The 22,135-nt window shown below is 29.9% G+C and overlaps 1 protein-coding gene across 1 annotated transcript in view; it reads left to right on the top strand.

The window, feature by feature from the left end:
* Mtmr6 (Myotubularin related protein 6) overlaps positions 1-22,135 on the top strand; it is a 116,849-nt gene that overhangs the window by 83,818 nt on the left and 10,896 nt on the right. Inside the window, exons 8-14 of the mRNA XM_075378773.1 lie at positions 3,392-3,624; positions 9,844-10,094; positions 11,380-11,508; positions 13,684-13,810; positions 15,656-15,772; positions 18,197-18,287; positions 21,603-21,739. Of these exons, the coding sequence (XP_075234888.1) occupies positions 3,392-3,624; positions 9,844-10,094; positions 11,380-11,508; positions 13,684-13,810; positions 15,656-15,772; positions 18,197-18,287; positions 21,603-21,739 (1,085 nt within the window). The remainder of the gene's footprint in view (positions 1-3,391; positions 3,625-9,843; positions 10,095-11,379; positions 11,509-13,683; positions 13,811-15,655; positions 15,773-18,196; positions 18,288-21,602; positions 21,740-22,135) is intronic.

The raw sequence follows: 22,135 nt of genomic DNA on the forward strand, positions 1-22,135 counted from the left end.
TGAAGGAACATGCAAGATATGACAATAAAGTTCACAGAATCATTTTATTGTGTGTGTGTGTGTGTGTGTGTGTGTGTGTGTGTGTGTGTGTGTGTGATGGCAACACTGGGTGTTTGGTAGCAGTGGCATAGCAGTTCTTAACATTTCACGCAGTCAAGCAATTGTTTTCAGTTTTCTCGACAACATTGTGTTAAGCGTAGCTCTGTTTTTGTATACATGTGATTTGCTATTGTGAAAATGGAAATCAATCGTGATTTTGAAGAACAGCAAGTTGTGATGAAATTCTTTGTGAAAGCAGGAAAAATGAACTCGGAAATTCTTGAAATGATGAACCCTTTTTATGGAGGCTGTCTTGTGAAAAGAAGTTTATTCTTCAAATGGATGGCAAAATTCATAGAGGGGAGAACTGCAACAGAAGACATTGAAGGTTCGGGTCTTTCCTCCATTGTTTGAAGTGGTTCTGTGTAAAAAATTAAAGAAGCAATTAACTCAAATTGTTACCTCACAGTCAGAGATATTGCTGAGGTCACCTGAATCAACCGACAAACCATGCTTCTCATCCTTACTGAATTGGGGATGTCAAAGAGTTATGCTAAGAATGCCAAGAACAAAAGGAAAATTGGATGTTTGTCAAGATTAGTTGAAAAATGCAGACTCTTTTAAAATATGATTATAGGAGATGGATTTACCAGTGCAATACTAAGATGACGTAGCAGAGCAAGGAATGGGAAAAACCAGATCAGCCACTGATGAAAAAAGTCAGGATATCTGTATCATAAATCAAGGAATTCTGATAGTTTTTTGGACTCGTGGAATTATAGTCCAATAATGGGTTCTTCAACATCAGAGTTAATTCTGCTTACTACCTGGAATTAATGAAACATCTACATGAAAGAGACATTGCTTCACCACAATAATGCACTCTCTCACAGCCAACATTGTCAAACAGTTTTCAACCAAAACAGCAATCACAGTCCTTCAACACCTCTCCTATTTACTGGATTGGCGCTTGTTATTTTTTTATTTCCTAAAAATAAAGAAAAAATTAAAGGGGACCATATTCAGATTCTGGGGAACATTAAAGAGTCAATGTCACAGGTACTGTCAGGAGTGACAGGAATAATTTCACAACTATTTTGAAGGCTGGAAAAGGCAAATTGAGAAGTGCACTCTAGCTCAGAAGGAATACTTTGAAGGGTGCAATATGTAATTATATTACTTTTTTCAATAAATAATTTTTACAGCATTAATCTATGAACCTTATTGTTTGTTTGCTTGATGATCTCATTACACACATTAGCTTGACGCTTGTGTATGGGATATGGAAACAGAATTTTTTTGTAGCATATGAAAAATTCCATGCTTGAACGGTATTTGAACTTGCGATTAAGATATTGTCATACATTGTAGGAATTAAAAAATAGAACAAATTGGTAAAAATTTGAGTGATTTGTGTAAACCAGTGGTTCCCAAACTTTTCCGAGTCACAGCACCTTTTTTCAATTAAAATATTTCCATGGCGCCGTACCCTAAGTAAAAGTATGACTACTCGTAAGTAAGAGATAAAAATAAATAAAACTCTTGTTTTTTTTTACTTTATCAATATTAAATTAATAGTTATAAATGTCTTGGTTCAATTAATTATGAAAATTTTACAGTATTTCTCAGCACCCCTGTGAAGAGGCTGTGGCGGCTCCCCGGGACACCATAACGCACAGTCTGGGAATCACTGATGTAAACTGTTCTGTGCAATCAGTATAGCTTTCATTTCATTATATCTCATATATTTTCCCGTGAGATTTATCAATAACATAAGTTTCAAAATTTGAAAGCTACATTTTTTTCAATTATAGATCAATCATAAACAGAAGAATTTTTTGTTAAATTTTATAAAATGTAACTATTTTAATTCATTGGTTTAGATAGTGGGCAGTGCAATGAACAATACTATATTATTACATTGTGATATTTTTATTTTTGTTTAAATGCACAAGCTTATAATCAACATAGGTTGTTAAATTTTTGAAATTTAAAATTGTAAATAACATTAAAAGCTACAAAAATATAAATATAGCTTTAAAATTGTGCTGACACTTTTTAAATAAAATTTATAATATGTAATGTTTTTATGAATTACTAAAAGCTAAACACAGATTGTGGGAACAAAGTTAAGGGTGAAACAGCTAACTAGATTGTGGATAATCTCATATGAGCTGGTAAGGCATAATTAGACTCTCAACATAACAAGAATTAAATGAATTTGATAAAGTTATCTGAATATATGGTTATTAAACAATGATTAAAATTTTATATCTGAACTACATTTTCTAATTCTGTTTTTCCACAAGATTTTTTTTATTGTAACTTTCTTCTAGCGCTTCATTTTATTAATACAGTTTTAAAATATAAATTTGAATGAATAATAAACGATTGTTGATTTGTTATGGAAGAATATCTGAACTAATTTTTAAAAACCTTAAAACGATTGTAATTATGATAGAATAGGAAATATAATCTAAACTCAATATATCCATTAAGAGTATTGCCCTTTTTGGCACTTCTTCTCTTAACATTTGTTTATTATTTTAAAGTAAAATAATTCTATTTAAAATAGTTTTTTATTAATTTTTTTTTTGAAATTTTGTTTCTTTTGTGCAGCAATTCTTTAATTTTTTCATTAGAAGAATATTGGCTGAAAATCTCAGGAGACAAATATTAGAGTCCTTTAAAAAAGTGCATGTTGTGTGTAAGATTTAGAGGTGCAAACTGTATTTTTTTACAGGATTATGCCAGTTAATGCCAACTTCTGTAATTTGGACTCACTCAAGTTAGGTGGTGTCTGGTTGTAGTAAATTGTAATGCACTTATATAATGATTTCATTGTTGAATAGGAGGCATTGAAAAAGTATTAAATGCATTATAGAAATGTATTTAATGTTCATAATAATTAGTTATATAGTAGAAATACATTTTGGAGGTAATATTAATATAGTGGTACAAAATATAATACAGTAACTTCACTAGCTATAACTCACTAGCTTCATCTCAAAGCTGTTTACCAACAATTGGTTGCTTTAAACCTGTTATATGGATATAACAGCCGTGTCTTTTATTGTTGTATTATAAATAACTGTCAAAATTAGTGTAACATTAAAAACAATATAACTATTAATCTATTAGTCTATAAATATTAATTATTGCTAAATTTTCTTAGCTATGTTTAATTAACATTTTCCAGAATCTTGACTTGGAAATACATCTACATTATTTTGATGCTTAGTTCTAGTGCTGTTGTTTTAGTTTTAGATTAATTTTGAGAAAAAAATTGAGTTAGTATAATAATAAATTTATTATATATACATATTTATTAATCATTTAATTTTTCTTGTAGCTTGTGAACTGAAGGCTCCATCAATGAGTAGTTTCTTAGGTGGTTTGGAATCTAGTGGTTGGCTTCGTCATATTAAAGCGATATTGGATACTTCATGGTTTATTGCGCAAGCGGTTGATTCCGGTGTAAGTGTTGTTGTACATTGTTCTGATGGTTGGGATCGCACTGCACAAGTTTGTTCATTGGCAGCATTACTGCTTGATAATTATTACCGTACCATTCAAGGTTACCAGGTAAGACCACATTTTATTTTATTTACAACTGCTATTATGCACGTCTGGTTCTTATGTGTTTAAATAACTATAAAAATAAATCTTTCACTGGTTTGGTAACAACTATTAAGTTTAATTAAAGAAATAATGAATTACTTATAATAGTCATTACAAACAACTTAGTTCTAATAACCATGTCAAAATTGATTTATTAATTTAATTTCAGATATATTAATCTTAATTTATTTAGATGTACAGTAAAACTTCCTAATATCAAACATGGCGCGGCAACAACAATCTGTCCATTATTTAGAGGTGTCTGCTATTCAGAAAAATACGAATACAGTATTATGTTTGTTTATTGTACAGAAAAAAAAACACTCTGAGTAGAACAACATTTTTGCATATTTATTTCATGTAAATTAAAATTTAAAAACAATTAGTTAGTAATTAAAACAATTTTGTAAATATTCAAATTTTTTAATTGTTTTTCTGAAAATAAAAATTGTCCTCAATGTTCATACTTTAATAAAAAAAAATACTGTACTACTGTAATCAACCAATAAAAGAGAGAATAAATTACTGTACTCTACTAAAATAAAAAACCATGTATGCTGCAAAAATGTATATATAAGAATATTTATCAAAACAGTAAATAAGAACAATAAGAATATTTATCAAAACATGTGCAAGAAATAATTTTAAAATAAAAATAAAAAATTAAATACAGATAATACAATTTATTTATACACAGATGGTTTAAAATACAGGATGTCCCATATAAAACGCATCCCAACCTTATATTGGTAGGTATTGAAATAATAAAAAGGCATGTGTAAATGTAAATGTAATTTTTATTATTACCATCCATTACCTTACATTTAGAGTAAATGTTGGAAGTGGCCGCCATCTTCTTGAATACAAGCTTCAATTCTTTTTACAGTGTTTCTTACAACTTTTTTCAAAGTTTGTGGCTGGATATTTAATACAGCTTGTTCAATATTGACTTTCAATTGTTCAAGTGTTCGTGGTTTGTTGCTGTAGGCTTTTTCTTTGAGGTAACCCCATAGAAAAAAATCCGCCGCAGTCAAATTTAGAGATCTTGGTGGCCACAAGCCTCGACCGATAACACGATTACCAAAGAATTCCTCGACGAAATCAGAAGTTGAACCTGCGTAGTGCGATGTCACACCATCATGTTGTAGCCAGCAGTGTCTGTCTTCCTCTTCCAAGAGTGCGATGAACTGAAATAAATCTGATATCGTTCTGCATTAATGGTGTACTCGAAAAAATAGGACCCATTATTTTCTTCCGTGATATTGCACATCACACGCCCGACTTCTGCAGGTGTAATTAATTGTTTTTCGTGATAAACGTGGGGATTTTCAGCGCTTCAAATTCCACTGTTTTGGCTGTTTAGTAGCCATCCAAATGAAACCGTGCTTCATCTGTGAAAAATAACGAATCCATAACGTTAATTCCCTCACGCAGAAATCGACGGAACCGTTGACAATATTGTAGCCGTTTTTCTCTGTCGGGCTCAAGAAGTTGATGAACCGTTTGAATGCGATAAGGTCGTAATTGTAATCGTTTGGTCACCCGATGAACAGTTTATTTAGACAAATTAATTTCAGCAGACAAACGTCTGATCGATTTATTTGGCAAGGCGAATAATCGGTCTTTGATTTCAGTGACTGTATCTGTATTCAACACTGACGCTGATCTTTTGTGTTTCTTGTTATTAACAGAACCAGTCTCTCTAAATTTTGCGACTAACCTTAATACTGATGTTTTGTTAGGAGCTAGTTTATCTAGGTACTTATGGCGAAACAAATCTTGCACTGCAACCACTGATTTCATACTGAAGTACAACTCAACAATGAAAACACGTTCATCTAGCAAAAAGACCATCTTGTCTCTAGCAATACACTGAACGTTATGATTGCATTGTTGTTACTATTGGTAGTGTTCTACTGCGTCGCCGCGATGTTCAGATGTTGGACGAGTCCATTTCAGTAACGAGTAGGGGAGTAAGCTTGACTTTTGAAATTTCATGGATGAGTGATTGATGGGTTGCATTTTATATGGGACACTCTGTAGCTATCCATTTTAGTTTGAATTAAGTTCTGGTACATATTTTTTTCAATTAGTGACTGCACTTCTGATATTAAAATAATGCCTTCTGGTAATCGTTTTTGTAAGAAATATCGCTTCAATTTTCTTTCTAACCTCTTCTGTCGCTTCCTTACTCATAATGGTAAATCTGGGTTTATCGTCGTTTGTTTTGGAAGTAATCAGTGGATGTTAGTTGATATGTCCTCTGTGTTGAGTGCGTTTTCAGTATTCGTGTACTGTTTGTAGTTTCTAAACAGTTCAATAAGTTGTTGTAATTTACTCTGTTTTACAGAATTTTCATTTGATTCAGTAAGATTTTCAATGTTGGAATTGAAGTTACTTTGTGGAGGTTTATTACTGGCTTTTATGGAACAATTTCTCACTGTAATAGCAGTATCCTGCTTTATTGTCATATGAATCGATAAAACTGCACCCAGTATACTAATGCTTTTAGAAAGCTCATCAGCAACCGTGCTTTCATTCATTGTTGACAAAAGTACCATTACACCTTTTTTCTGTACTAATTTTAAAGTTATGAATGATCCTGTGATCAAGCGGTTGGTTGTTCAGGGGATCATTCAAAATAAAATGATCTTCATCCTGGAATTATTTTACCTTTTATTTTTTGTTACGATATTTTTGTTTATACCAAATGTTACACATGTTCATTGTACAGTATACACTTACACATAACTGATGAAGAATCACGCTGGATGATGAATTGATTGAAATCATAGCATCAGCGTCTAGGTGGGAAGTGATGCAATTAACAACATAAACAATTTAGTCTCACTGAGTATAAAATAAAACAAGAAAAATTACAATCTTTTTTCTGCTGTCTATTTTTCAAAACTGAACAGGTTTTATAGGTAAATTCATTATACTTGTCCATTATTTGGAAGATCCGTTATTGAAACATATTTTATCCATTAACATTAATATAAAACTGCCGGGGAAACTAAAAGTGTCTGGCATTAAGCGAAGTCTGTTATTGAGAAGTATTAGTTGAGGGTAGTTCGACTGTATTAATTTAGATTCCATAGCAGCTAGAATATTCAATAGGCATCAGTAAAAAATTCCCCTACATAAATCTCCTACTAAATAAATAATTTCCTAAAATTTTAGAATTTCATTTTGTTAGTTTTTATATCTAGGAACAATATCCAGAAAGTAAGTTCCATTTTTAAATATTGCCACTGCAGCTCTACAATTGCAATTCTACAGGTGTGCTGAATCGCCTGAAATTTTAAGAAGGAACTGACACATTCTAGTCAGTTGTCTGATCTATTCACTTCTCATTATGTGTTTTTAGTGTTTAAGAAAATCAGACATCTTCTGCATGTGAATTTCAGTCTGTGATCTGTTTCTTGAATGCAAATAATATTAAATCAACTGAAATTCATGATCAGATTTGCAATGTTTACGGAGAAAATGCAGAGAGTAAATGCATCGTATAGAGATTAGTGCGATTATTTAACGACAGCTACAATAACAAGCACATCAATGAGCAGAGCAGATGACTAACTTTGATTACTGACAATTTGGTATATGCAGTTGATGACAGGATGAAAGAAAACAGATGATTCATCATCATATTTTTTACGTGCATTTTTCAGAAATTTCATATTTGTTTCTACATATAATTGTGTCATATAAATGCTGAGTGCTTAAGATACTTATAGAAAATCAGAAAATGAAGCAGTTGGGCAGTGCATGCAATTTTTGACTGTGTATAGAGAGCAAAATGACAACTTCTTGAGTTGTATCGTCACACAGGACTAGGCACAGCTGTCGCACATAACATCATTGTATGAAATGGCGACATACTTTTTTGCTCAGAAAAACAAAATGTAAGCTAATGTTTTCTGCTCAGATCATATGCACAGTATTTTGGGACTGAAAAAGTAACTTTGCTTGTCAACTTCTTGAGGCTGTACAATCATTAATGATGTTTAATTGTGAAATGCTGAAAATATTGTATCATGCGATCCAGAAGAAGTGATATGACTTGTTTACTGCATGCATTGATTTGTCTACTAAAAATAGCTGAGTCTACTAAAGAAGAAGTTGTATATATGTCATTTATTCTGATAAATTTTCTGGAAGAACAATTTCCATATAATGTTTTGTTCATAATGCTGTTAAAATTCAGAAAATTAAATGAGGAAAGAGAATTTTACACAATGGACAAAAACTAATCTCTCATCTTAAAAAATAAAATTAACTCTTTTATTTGATTATATTCTAAAAGGATTGTTTAACTTTATTAATGTAATCATCATTAACAAAATTGGTACCAGTAACTGAAGGTGCTGTTAATTAGATGCAGAAAGACCTTTGGAACAATAATTACTGTTTATTTTGAAAGCGAGTTGCTTGTTATTTTTAATAATTTTAAAACAACAATTATAGAAAATAAATGTGAATGTTATTTGTAGAAATAATAAACAATATTAGATAAGAACAATTTAAAAAAATACTATATCTATTGATAAAATAATATGTCAAAAGTGATATCTCCACTTTTGTTTATTATTTTTATTGATGGAATCTTCAAGAAAGTTAAAAAGAAAATAGCAGAAGAGAAGAACAACTTATTATTTGCAGATGAACTGGTTTTATGAGAGGAAGTCTGAAAGGGATGTGCAATAAATGTATGGAGTGAAGAAATTCAGAAATGTGGAATGCAGTTTTAGTGTTAAGAAGAGTAAAGTTATTGTGCAAAACAGGAAAAATGGAAATTCAGTGCTCATAACTATGAATGGCAGAAGATATAGAAAGGATAAAACAGTTTACTTTTCTAGGAACAGTTTTTTTCTGAGGATGGAAGAATTAGTTAAATAAATAAATAAGTGCATGAGTACAGAAGGCGAATGGATTTTATCAAAATATAAGACATCTTGTCTGGAACAAGGAGTTACCTTTGCATTTTCATAGAGTTATGTATAAAGCCTACTTTGTGCCAGTTCTTACCAATGCGACAGAAACCTGGACAGGTGGCAGAAAGATGGAAGGTCGAGTATGATCAGCAAAAATTAAATTCAAGAGAAGCATTCTAGGAAAGACAAGAAGGGATAGGGGTAAGGAGCAGTGCGATTAGAGAGGAACTTGAAACTTATAATTGGGAAGCCTTGTTTATTCAATTGTAAGATCAAACCTCAGGGGATTTGGGCATATTGAAAGGATGGATGAGGAAAGAATACCAAACAGGATGCTGCATGCAGATCAATTAGATAGAAGATCAAGGTGTAGACCTAGAATGCAGTGGCTAAATTCTATGATGGAAGAAGTGCACATGAGGGGGATGTGGTGAGAGTAATGAAGAAAGATGATGGTTCATGTATCAAGGTAGGTGGAGAAATTTTGTAAAAGGACCAACCTAAGGAAACTTGAATTAATTGAAGGAAAAGGGAACTGAAAATGATAAATTATTTCTATGAATTTAATGTATAATGTAAAGTGGGTGAACTACCAACTGGTTTATGAACCTGAGAGTTTATTTAAGTTTGTAATGTTAAGAAAATATTTATACCATTACATTAGTTTTACTTTTTCAATCGCAAACAAGAAAATTTTAACTAGAATAGCATATGGCAGTTCCGCTCTTTCCAATTGTTTCATAACTATTTGGGAATCATCAATAATGACAAAACATATAAAAAAACTAGATTTGCAGTTCATCTATACATGCCTATTGATGTTCCGTTATCATCGATTGACTAAATTTTATTTGGATTTGTTTCAATGTCACAAGCATTTACTTTTTAGCTCTGACAAAGATTGTTAATCCAACAATTTAATATAATCAATCTCTTGCTTTGTACTGTGGTTCCATAATTTCTCCAGCAATTACAGTATGGGTACAATTAAAAATGTCTTCATAATTATTTCATTCAATCCAAGAAGCTTATTTAATTTCATATTTAATAAAAATTTTACTTAACTTAAAAACTTAAAAAATTTGATTTTCAATTTATTGCTGAGAAAATTATAGTAATAAATAGATATCATAATAATTTACATGCTACGTAGAAGAACAGTCTTATTTTTGATGAATAATTGTCTTTTTATGTAAATGTTTGTATTAATTAAACTCCTCTTTTTTCCTTGTATTTCTCGTTACAGGCATTGATTGAAAAAGACTGGTTAGCATTTGGCCATAAGTTTAGTGATAGATGTAGTCATATAGCTGGTGATCCTAAGGAAGTTTCGCCAGTATTTACACAGTTTATTGATTGCACATGGCAACTTATAACACAATTTCCTAGTGCATTTCAGTTTAACGAACGGTTCCTATTAACATTGCATGATCATTTAACATCATGTCAGTACGGGACATTTATTGGTAATTGTGAAAAGGATCGAATTGATCTCAGGTTGGTTTAATTAAATTTTTTTCTCATTTTGTATGTGCTGCTGTAGTAAATATCAATTGAAATTGATATTAGTAACTGATTATTAGTAATTGATACTAGTAAGATAACAGTAATTAATATTAGATATTAGTAATTATAATTGAAATTTAGAATAAATAAATATTAGTAACTTACAACAGATTACCTTTGAAGTGGTGAATAAAAGATTATTAACCAGATGTATCTTGTCCCCAATCCCTGAAGAGATTTTGCACAAAATCTCTCAGAAATTCAAAACTATCTGAATTTTTATTTATACAGAGTGTCCCATGAAGTAATGGAGAAACTTGGAGCTAGCTCAAAAACAAGCGTTTTCGATCAAGAAACTCGAAAACAAAACATTTCACCAGTAGAACATATCCTGAAAGTTTCTCTGTGGTACGCTCAATAAAATTCTGTCTTGCATGGTACTATGTAAAATTTGAAGTTAATTTTGTGTCGTTTAAAAAGATGACTTCAAAGTTTTTTTTTTTTTTTTTCATTATTACGAGGGTTGTTCAGTAATTAAACAGATAAATGGGAAAAGCACAAAAAATATTTAATAGAATATACTGAAACTTTGTTACATTCAAGTAGACACTCCTGTCAGAATTTATCAGTTATTTAACTGATAATGGAAATTCAATGAAATGAATTTCCATTGTTATAACCTCTTTTCTTTATTTAAAAATATCAGCTCAACTCGAAACAGGTACAATGGAAGAACTGGTGCTGTGACAGGATTTTTATTTTCTGAATGTGTAAAACCAACCATAATTCATCATGGATGTTAAAACAGTACAGCAAAAAGTGTAATGACTACACAAATTTTTGTAAGTGGACCAAACAGTTTAACCAAAATCAGGCAGTATAAATATCACTTCATCGTAGTATGATCTTATTTGCAAAAATTTCAGAGATTACTGAAATTTGTAGTGTGAGTATTAAAACTCCATTCTGTTATCCATGATGTAATATAATTAATAATATAATTTAACTATTTTAAATTAGTTGCAACTACTTGGATATTTTTCTTTCTTTGTATTAACATGAATTAGATTTCAACTAAATCTTTTCATGTGGTTTACATTGATTTTAGTTGTTTTAGACCATTCTTGTTGAATTTATTTTTTTTAAATTCTATTTTGCATCTAAATTGATGCAAAATTAAATTAAAATTCAATGTTTTGTATAAAAAAACTAGTTTTATAACAATCATAAACAACAAAGTGTCATTTAACTGATTTATTGATATCTTATTTTATAGGTTGAGTGAAAAGACATTTTCACTTTGGGGTTATATGGCAAATCATATGAATGAATATATTAACCCATTGTATTCTGCAGATCATTCACCATATACATTGAAACCCAATTTAGCTCCACAAAATATAAGGTAAAATTGTAATAATTATTTTTTTATAATTTTTATTTTTCTAATATAATTTGTGTTTTTTTCTTTAATGTGATACATTATGTATTTTATTATTTTTTCTTAATCCTCTATAGATAAACACATTAGATGAGATGTTTAGTTTTAACATAAAAAAAGCATGAAATCACAATAATTCGTTATAAAGTAAAATGCTGTAGTAACATGTTTCACTATAATTAAATTTTAGATGTAGAAGAAGTATATCCTCCCATGATAGGTATTTGTTACAATACTTGATGTTGTAACATGATTTCACGATGAATAATATAACGGATCAGTTCTCCATCTGTGAATCATTGCTAAAATAAATGAAATCAAACCATTTTTGAAACAGCTTAATACAAGCAATGAAAAGATATTACAACAATGATGTTCAGAAAAGATTGTGGTCAAAGCAAGGTGAAGCTCTGCAGTTGGTGGAAAAGCCACGATTGACTCCCAGAAAAATTCATGCTCAATCTCTCTCTCTCTCTTTCTCACTCTCTCTTTGTGTGTGTGTGTGTTTTTGTTTGAGTTGCTGCCACCCAGTAAAACATTTGATTCTAACTTCTACTGTCAATAACTGGAAAGATTTTGACAAGTAATCGAGATAAGGCAACCAGAATTTATCAGTAAGAAAGATGTCTTCCATCACAACAAGGTCAGATCCTACAAAAATGTTGATCTGACAAAAATTGATAGAGAGCTTGACTGGGAAATTTTTTATCCATCCACTGTGTAATCCTATGCTGCACCATCAGACTACAATTTGTTTTGACCTTTATAGAACTCTCTTAACAATATTAAGTTGGCTTCAAAAGACGCCTGTGAATATCACGTATCACAGTTATTTATTTTTTTTGTAAAAAAAAAAAAAACAGAAATGTTTTGTAGTATGGTATGATTTTACATCAAAAGTGACAAAAGGTGGTCAGTCAGAACAGTACGTATTTCATTTAACAAACTTCATTTGACATATACAGAATGAGCAACATAAAACCGAACCTATAATGTAACTGCTGCAGAACCGTAGGTTATGTTAGAATGAAATTTGATGAATGGTATGGTAAATTAAATAAGAAAAACATAAAACGTAATTTACCTTATGTATTTACCTTATTGTTACAAAATATGTTCAAAATTACCACCCTGGGCATCAATGCACTTTTGTGCTCAACTGATATTGAGAGTCGTCTGATGCAAAACATTGTCAGTGTGTTAATTTCTTGTTGCATGTTCACCTTCAGTTCATCAGTATTGTGGGGATTAGGTGCATAAACTCTCCCTTTTATGTAGCCCTAAAGGAAAATATCGCATGTAGACAACTCTATTTGCCCACCAACAATGTTTTTGAGAAGCAAGTTGCAATAATGAAGTCGTTACGGTTTGTCTGTCTCATGAATTTAAAAACACAATGAAAATTCCTGTTACAAATCTTATAACAAAGAAATTATTATGGTAGTACAGTAAAGAAAAATACAAAAATAATGTAACATTGAAGTGACTAAAGAGCGAGAAATTAAGAAATTATCAAAATAAAATCATTTTAAATCAGTGTAGTTTTAGAATTTAACTGGATGGAGAATCAAATTAGTTATAATCAAATTAGAATTTTTTCTGAGAATAATGATAATTATACTTATAGCATTTTAAGAGTAGTAGTCAGAAAGTAGGATTGCCCCCTCATTTGTTGCCGAGAAGAACTCTGAGTTATCCTTTTAATAGGGTTGTTTATCTTATGCTATGATTTTTCCATTGATACATTATTCTTTCTCACCATCCACCTCTTTTCCATATCTTTATCCTTGATCTCTTCTTTTTCATTTTATTTCTCTTGTGTAGTTTGCGTCTAATATAAGTCCTTAAAAGGATGCTAATATCTTTAAAGTATCCTTGGTGTCATCTGGTGGAATTTCCTGTAATTTATATGGACTGATTTCAAAGCTCAGCTTTCTGTGCAGTGGCTATACAATAAATGTAAATGCTGACTAGTATATTGGATAAAACTGGATGCCCTAATTATTCCTAAAATAGAAAGATACAAATGTTTAAACCAATTCATTTAATACATGTATTTATAGATATCACCAGTATTTAAATAAGCAATAAATTTTATTTTTTATTGATTTTTAATGATGTGGATATAATATATTGTAGATTTTGGCGAGGAATGTACTGTCGATTTGAAAGTGGTGTCCATCCTCGTGAAAATCTTAGCGATCTATTACTTGCTACATGTGATCATAGCTCATCACTTGAGGATCATATAAAACTTTTACAAAAGGTATAATTACATTTTTATTTATTAAAACAAAAGTTTTTTTTAAATTTTATAATATTTGAACTCCTGCTGTTAATAACGTTAACCGTTTGTGAAAGTTATGTGATAATTTTATAAATTATTTTATATTTATGATTGTATAATTACTAAAGAAATTGTTACCATTTTTTTTTAAATACAGTGCATTTGGAAAGTTGCTGTGCAGTGGAATTATGGAAGTGTAATGACAAAACTTTCTTTGTATTTTTATTTCATTATTTTATAAAACAATGAAATTGTTTTATAATAACTAGAATAGTTTATTGAAAATGACCTCCACCAATACAACACAGCACATGTTTCAATTTGTATTCAGACACTTTAACCCGTTGTTGTACTGGAATGTCTTGTGTGTATGCCATGGTTTTTAGTTCATCAATCATACATAGTTTGTTATGATACACTGCTTGTTTTTCTGCCTCCTATAGAAAGTAATCTGGGGGGGAGTCAAGATTGGGTAGTTGTGTAGGTCACAAACCCCTCAAAATGATTGGTTCACCAAAGACATTTTATAAAATAGTCATTGACCTGTTAGGTGTGGCGCCATCATTTTGAAACCAACTGTGATTGAGTTTAACTTCTATTAACTGACTAATGAAGTTTGTTAAAACAGCATTATATTGATCACTATTAACTGTATTTTAAAAAAAGATTGGACCCACAATGCATGTTATACTCGCATCGACCCAGAGTGCAATTTTCGCTTCGTGTAAAGATTGTTCATATAATTCATGGTTGGTTGTTGACCACAGTCATGTATATTGTGAATTAATATACCCTCCCAGACGAAACTACGCTTCATCTGTAAAAAATGTAACATCAAGGATACTTATGGAATTTTGGTCAATAAAAGGTTTAAACCGTTGAAAATAATTTTAATAATAATCTTTTGGCATGATCTGTAGGTTTCAATTTTTGCACACACGTAGGGCCAAAAGTAGTTCTTTTCTTTATGCTATAGATTTTTTCTTATACATGCGGTAACAAGACTGGTATATTGCTGCTGTGCTAACTTACACATTGACTTTGATGAACTTTTGGCCGTAGCATCCAAAATATCAAGCAGCTCCTGTTTGATCAGTCAGTCAGTGGTTACAACTGATTATTTGCTAAAATACTACTCAAGAATAAAAATACATTTGTCTTATGAAAGCATCATCTTCTATCTAACAATGTACTGAGTGTTATGATCGTTTTGTTATGGCTTTCAGTGACAGTCTACTGAGTGAGCGTGATGTTCGCTTGTTAAATGAGACAATTCCAGTAAAACAGGAAGTTGGGCAGTCATCCCAACCCTGTAGAGGAAGACACCCACCTAGTAACATTCCGGTCGCTACACCACCCCCTGTTCCTTGAAAGTTGGGCAGTCAGTTAAAATATTATAGAAGGCTGATCGGTGGGTTGTATTTTAAATGGGGCGCTCTTTATTTTAAACATAAGTTAATTTTTAATTAGCCCTTGTAATTTATTAAATAAATATTATGAATTTTACCTAAGAAGCATTTGTGAAACGTCCTTGTGAAATTTAATCCTAAATAATAAAGTGATTTTTGTTTTATTTTTTTAATTTATTTTCCAGGAAGAATGTATTTTTGATATTTAAATTTCATACACCATCTTTAAGTTATACATATTTTTTATTAGATGTTAAAATTTTTATGTTTATTTTTTTAAAGCCTTCACGATTTTGAAGTATCTATAAAATTATTTATTGTTATTTGATGCACCAGTGACTGTTTAAAATATGTTTTTATTTTTATGTTTTATAGTATTTTTATCATTTTTTTATATCATGATGGTTTGTTACAGAGGATAACACTTTTAAAGCAAAAGTTAGCTGAATGTGGTGAAAATGTTAAATCAGAAATATTCGATCGTACAAAAGAAAATCAACAAAATATTGATAATAAGTTATTATATGATAAGGTAACATTTTGTTTTTATTTTTTTTTTGTCTCCTTTTTTCTGTTTTGTATATTTTACATAAAAATTATCATATATTCAGCTTTGTTTGATGTCAGGTAATTTATTAAATTTTTCACACTGTATGAAAGCCGTTATGAAGGTTGTCTAAAATAAAACTGTGGGTGATGGTGAACTTTACTGACATTTGCATAAAGTTTAAAATTTAATTCTTCCACAGTGATGCATTTGAAATTACCCTATGACTTTTCATATTAATTTATTTTTCTTTAAATAAAAAAAAATTAATTTTAATCAGTTGGATTTTGTAAGCCAACAATAATTTTCTCCTAAGGCATCTCAACCACTAATTACCCTACTGAATTCTAATATGATATGCAGTTGCGCACTTACTCCTAAACGTGTAAGTGTGACATATGACGCTACAGATAAAGCCAGGACAGTGTCTTTCACAACTCTTATGCAATGTAAATTAAGAAAAATAGATAAAGGAGTAAGAAAAAAGGATGAATAAAGGGACACCAGTGACATGCACAGGAACTAATTTAATTAAAGTAGCTTGTCTTGCCTAGAATGACCCTGTATAAAAGTACACTGCCGTTATGAAATGTAATTTTAAACATTAATTTTTTAGGTTATTATAAGTCAAAAATTAGTTAGAAGAATTTTTTTTAACTCTATTAACATGGGAAGATTCCATGTAACATCCTTAGGTTGTTATCACATCTCAGCGGAATACATTCTGTTTTTTTTTGTTCCATTTCTAGATTTCATATTTACTTTAATCAGTTGACCAGTACCAAGTAATATTTCTACTTACCTTTTTTTAATCCGTATTGTAACAATTATGAAATGTATATTACTATGACATGTTTCAGAACACATCCGTGTTCCTTAATCTATGCGTATTTCAATTATTATTTTTTGGAGTCTTCACGTATTCATTACGTGAAACGATAGGTCTTCATCGGTTATTGGTAGGGGGTGGGATATTAGGCGGCCTAACTTTAACTGATGTGCACTTTAGCTATTGGTCTCATTATGCAGCCATTGGATAAGAAATAGTCATTTAGTTAATTTATAGAATCTTCCCCTAACCAAATAAAAAGGATTCATTGACAAACAGGTCCTGGCATTCTCAATATGGTAAACCTAGTAGGGTCAGATTTACACCTAAAGAAGTGGTAATGAGGAAGAAAGAATCAAGGAAAAAGAGGTGGGTGATTAAAAAAAGGGCAATTACCCATGTGTGTATTTCACCATATTTTCCAACTCCCATTTTAACACCAAAATATAATAAAATGAATAAATATGTGTCTTAGTATTAAGCATTATAAAGTTAATATTAGTAAAACTGTATAATAGTCCTGATTGGGGTTTAAATTTAACTGGTTGTTTGTTATTTTTGCCCAAAAACAATGCAAATAATCCAAATGCAACTCCAAATTCTCCCACAACATTAAAATAACAATCTTTACTTACTTTACATACGAACAAGTTTAAGACCATTCCTGAGATCAGTAAAATTTTGTTTATTTAAAATTAGATGGCGAGTGTAATTTGATTTTTATCTGTATTTTTAACGGATATATTAAACATTATTATAACTGTGATTCAAAATTTAAATTTCACCCAAAATGAGATTTATAAATAATGAGTCATAAACAAAATTATTAGGTAAAAAATACAGAGTATGTGATATTTTTATGAACATTTACAAAATGAATAATGCTATATATAATTTAATTCTTAAAATAAATAAGAAATATGAAAAACAGCAGTTTTAGTAATTTAATTAAGAAATGCAATAGAGTTTTGGTTTCATCTTGAAACATGGATTGTTTGGTTTGAATAAAATAAAAATTAATAAACTTCACTTTCCCAATTTTTTTAGTAATACTATTTATTATCACATTCTAGAATTATTATAATTGAACAAATAATTAATGAGCTTTAAAATTTATTCTACAATTACGATTTAAAATTTGTCCCATTTATAAGGGCTGTTGAAAATAATAAAATATATTCCTGTTATTTATTCAGTTAGTGAATTATTCTGCGCTTGTGAAATTTACTCTGCTCAAGTGTATAAATTTGTCATGGTTTAAAAAAGAATTGCCATGGTTCAAAAGTATTTTAGAAATAAAAGATTGAGTTATCATAAGTGTTAGTTAATCAAATCATTTGTCATCAGAAGTTAAAAAATGAGAATCGAACTTTATTATCATTTCTCTTAAACTTTTATAATATATCAATATATTTATTTTTAGATGTGTAAGAAGGATATTTTTACTGGAGTAATGGACTATTCATTATTAATTCACTAGCAACATGATACTTCTGTAAATGTTTTAAAACGTTTACCACTGTTTTATGAATGAAAAAGCATAATGCTATTCTATCAAAGAATTTTTTTTTATTTTTCAGGCCGAAGAGTTATCAAGATATACAACACTAGAAGATGCCATTGGTGGCACTGAAATAAAACAAGCATCTGAAATCGATAATACTAACATAAGTAATGAAAAATATTTTTATTTATTTTACTAATTTGTAATCAGGGCTTAGCCATACAGATTCATTTCAATATTACAATTGATAGTAATAATCATGACTATATGTTGACGTAATAATAGTAATAATGAGAACATAACAGACAACTGTCCACCAGCAGCAGTCTCTTTAAAATCTTATAACATTTATACTATACATATTATTGTATTTGATATTTTTGGTGTATAAAATTCACATAAAATAACACCATTATGATTGCAGTTTCTGTTTAATTGGTTGTTTACAGAATTATAAAGTTTATTATATAAGCTAATTTAATATATTATCTACAGATAATAATTGCGGAGAATTAAATCATATGAAATTAGATTATGAGTAAAATAATAATTTGAATAGATCAGTTATTTCACTAACAAAATTTCATTACACTTGGAAAAAAGACATTTTCTTAAAAAGAAGCAAGAAAAATAAAATGAATAAAAGGGTGAAAATTTGAACATAATGATTGACTAAGAGACATAATATATTCATATTTAATTTAAATGAATAAAAAATATGTAACCTATTTATTATCAAATTATAGTATCAAAAGATAACGGTTTCATTATCTACAATTATTTACAACAGATTGCAGTATCTGAATAATGATTTATTTTATTTCTTCGACTTAGGTGCCAAACTTACATTTCTGTTGTTTTAATACTGGGTGTTCATAAAAGAATACCAGGATTTTAATTTATAATATTTCTTGGATGAGATTTTAGTGTTGATTTAAGGCTTAAATCAAACAGCAAAATGAACAGTTGTAGTTGCGTGGCCGTAGATTGATTCCCTATTTTTCTGCTTGACAGCATCACTAACAAAAATGGCGATTCCTGAATAGAAATCCTTCTGTGTTTTGCAGTTTCCTAAACATGAATTTGAAGTTATAGATCAATGTACATTCTATAGAAAGTTTAATTGTAGTACTTCAAGTGAAAATAACATTCATTAATGGCATATTAAGTTTGAAACGACTGGATGTCTGTGTAAAGGGAAGAGTACGGGATGACCAAGGTTGTCCAAAAAGAATGTTGAACTTGTAGGAAGTCTTTCCTGTATAGCTCACTCTAAAAAATTAATTAGAAAGGCTGGTCACAAAATAGCAATACTGGTAATGATTAGTAAATGTTTTAAGGAAATTTCTATATATTTATCCATTCCTTTTACAGATGTTATAGAAGCCTACTGACTGCTGTGATCAAAATGTTACAGCATGAAGACAATGACTTTCTTGATTGTATATTGTTTAGTGATGAGTGAACATTTCATATAAGCATAAAAGTTATCATACATTATGTCCATATCTGGGAGTCAGAAAATCCCCATGAATTCTTACAATGCGAAAGGAACTCCCCAGAATTAAATATTTTCTGTATGATATCTGAAATAGAAGTTTAGGGGCCATTTTTTTTTACTGAAGCAAGCTTAAGAGGAATTGCTTGTTCATATATGCTGTGACTTTCCTCAATTACAAGATAAACCAGTGAATTTTATTTGGCAACAAGAAGGTGGCATAAATTTATGCAGGTTTGGATGAATGATGTTTTCCCCTTATGCTAATTTGGATGGCATGGAACCAATGGCAGAGCTTGTTTGGGGTGGCCTCCTGGGTTACCACTTTGATCCGAAGTGATATTTACCTTTGGGGTTTTATAAAGAATATTGTATATATGTATCTCCGCTATCTACTGGTTCTACCCAAATTGAGATACAGGATTGAAGCAGCTGCTACTTCCATTACTTAAGAAGACCTACCAGTTAAAGTATGATACAAACTCCCCTATCTGTTGAATTTTTTTTTTTGTAAGAGTACATCTTTCCAGAGAAAGCTGAATACAACAAAGAATGCAGTCCATACATTTGGTTTAGTTATCCAATTTGTGTTAAATTTCTTGCCAATAGAATCATGAAACAAGGTTAATGATTCTTTAAGAACTTTATGAATTGCTGTAGATAATTCACAAAGTAGATCCTTTAGGCAATTAAAAAAGTTTCTTTGGTCTAAAATACATCACCCTGACAAAACAAATTAAATTTTTAATTTTTTGTATGGATTAATATAAACAAATCATTTTATTTTAATATTGTGTAACCTATGTATTGGACGAAATAGCATAATAGCATAATTATTCTTCCAGTATCCTACCTTTCTGTAATTTGGAAAATTTGCATCCACAGGTTAGCTACGTATCATAAACAAAAATATGATGTGGACACCACATGACTTCCTTGTACACCTATTAAATTACATTCACACATTTTTTTAAAATGAAAAGTTCATAAAATTTTATTTCAGTAACAACTTCTGATATTTTGTTTATTTTTTTTTTATTATTGAATTATTATTTATCATAAACATTTTTTTATAACCAGAGGTTAATAATTATTAATAAATCAGTAAAATTAAAAGAAAAAAGAGTACAAGTCTGATTCGAGTCGATGTGTCTTCCCCTTGTAAGATCCAAATATTTTATTAATTAAAATTTCATTTGGTTATAACTCTGGAACCAATGAAAATAAGTACCACCTATGATATATTGTTGAAAAGCTCTCGATGAGGTCTTATTACTCCAGTTAAGAAAAAATCCAAAATCAAGATTTTTTTTGATTTTAGGCTTTTTTTGGATACTTTTGGTTCAGTTGATGCAATCAAAAGGGGAGGTGCACAACTAGATGTTACAACAGTCCTAAATCCAAAATTTCAACATCCTACGGCTAATCGTTTAAGTTATGCAAGATACATATGTATGTATGTACATATATATGTTTGTATAGACATCATGCCAAAACTAGTTAAAATGGATTCAGAGATAGTCAAAATGGATACTTCCATTGAAATTTTAAAACCAATATTTTTCACTATCACAATACTTCCTTTATTTTGTACAAGGAAGTAAAAATTATAGTTTTTACTTTTTTTTTGTTTATCTATTTCACGTCATCATATTTAATACATATTAATTTGTGAACATTCCAAAGCATATTAATCTCAAAAAATTACAGTTGGTCTCATTCTATCTCTTTTCTTGTACTTTCACAGTCTCCATGTATTTCAAGACTTTTCATGTATTAATAAATATATGAATGTTTGAAAGAATGTAAAAATCTTTTTACTTTTATTTTAATCATTTAATATTAATGAAAATTTAACTGAAAAATTTAAATTAGCAAAATCTTATTACTATTTAGAATGAATTGAAAAAATTGTTGGAGACAGGCAATCAGCAGAGGTAACCTATATTTTGCTTCAGTTAAATCATTTTAACTTTTGTTTCAGGTGGTGCTGAGAGTATTAAAGGTCTTACTACTGAACAGTTAGCTACGGAGCTGGACTCTGTTGCATTAGACTGGAAAACTCTACGTAACATCAAAGAGTGTGTGTGTTCAACACCATTTGATCATTTTTCCAGAAAGGTGGTAATCATTTAATTTACATTAAAAATCTTTGTGTGTATGTGTGCGTGTGCATGTTTGGAAAAAAATTATCCTGACTTTACAATAACACGGAGAGGAACAAAGTTGGCATAACTTGATCTTATACTATTATGCTTGTGCAGCAGGTTACATCTCTGCTGCTAGTTGACTTATTTGAGTAATAATTTGTTACTGTTTTTAGGTTTGTAAATCCAAGCACTATTTCAATCCTGATGAAAATATTTAAGTAATGAATTTGTTTTGTTGTATGAAAAATTTGGTGAAACAAAGATTATCTGTGGGGAGATGCACAATCTCTTTTATGTACCTCTCCATTGAAAAAATTAAATTTAAGTACAACTGTTCTGAAAATTTTACATCATTATTCATGGGTTA

The sequence above is a fragment of the Lycorma delicatula genome, chromosome 11 (assembly GCF_047948215.1).
Source record: "Lycorma delicatula isolate Av1 chromosome 11, ASM4794821v1, whole genome shotgun sequence".
Classification (NCBI taxonomy): domain Eukaryota; kingdom Metazoa; phylum Arthropoda; class Insecta; order Hemiptera; family Fulgoridae; genus Lycorma; species Lycorma delicatula.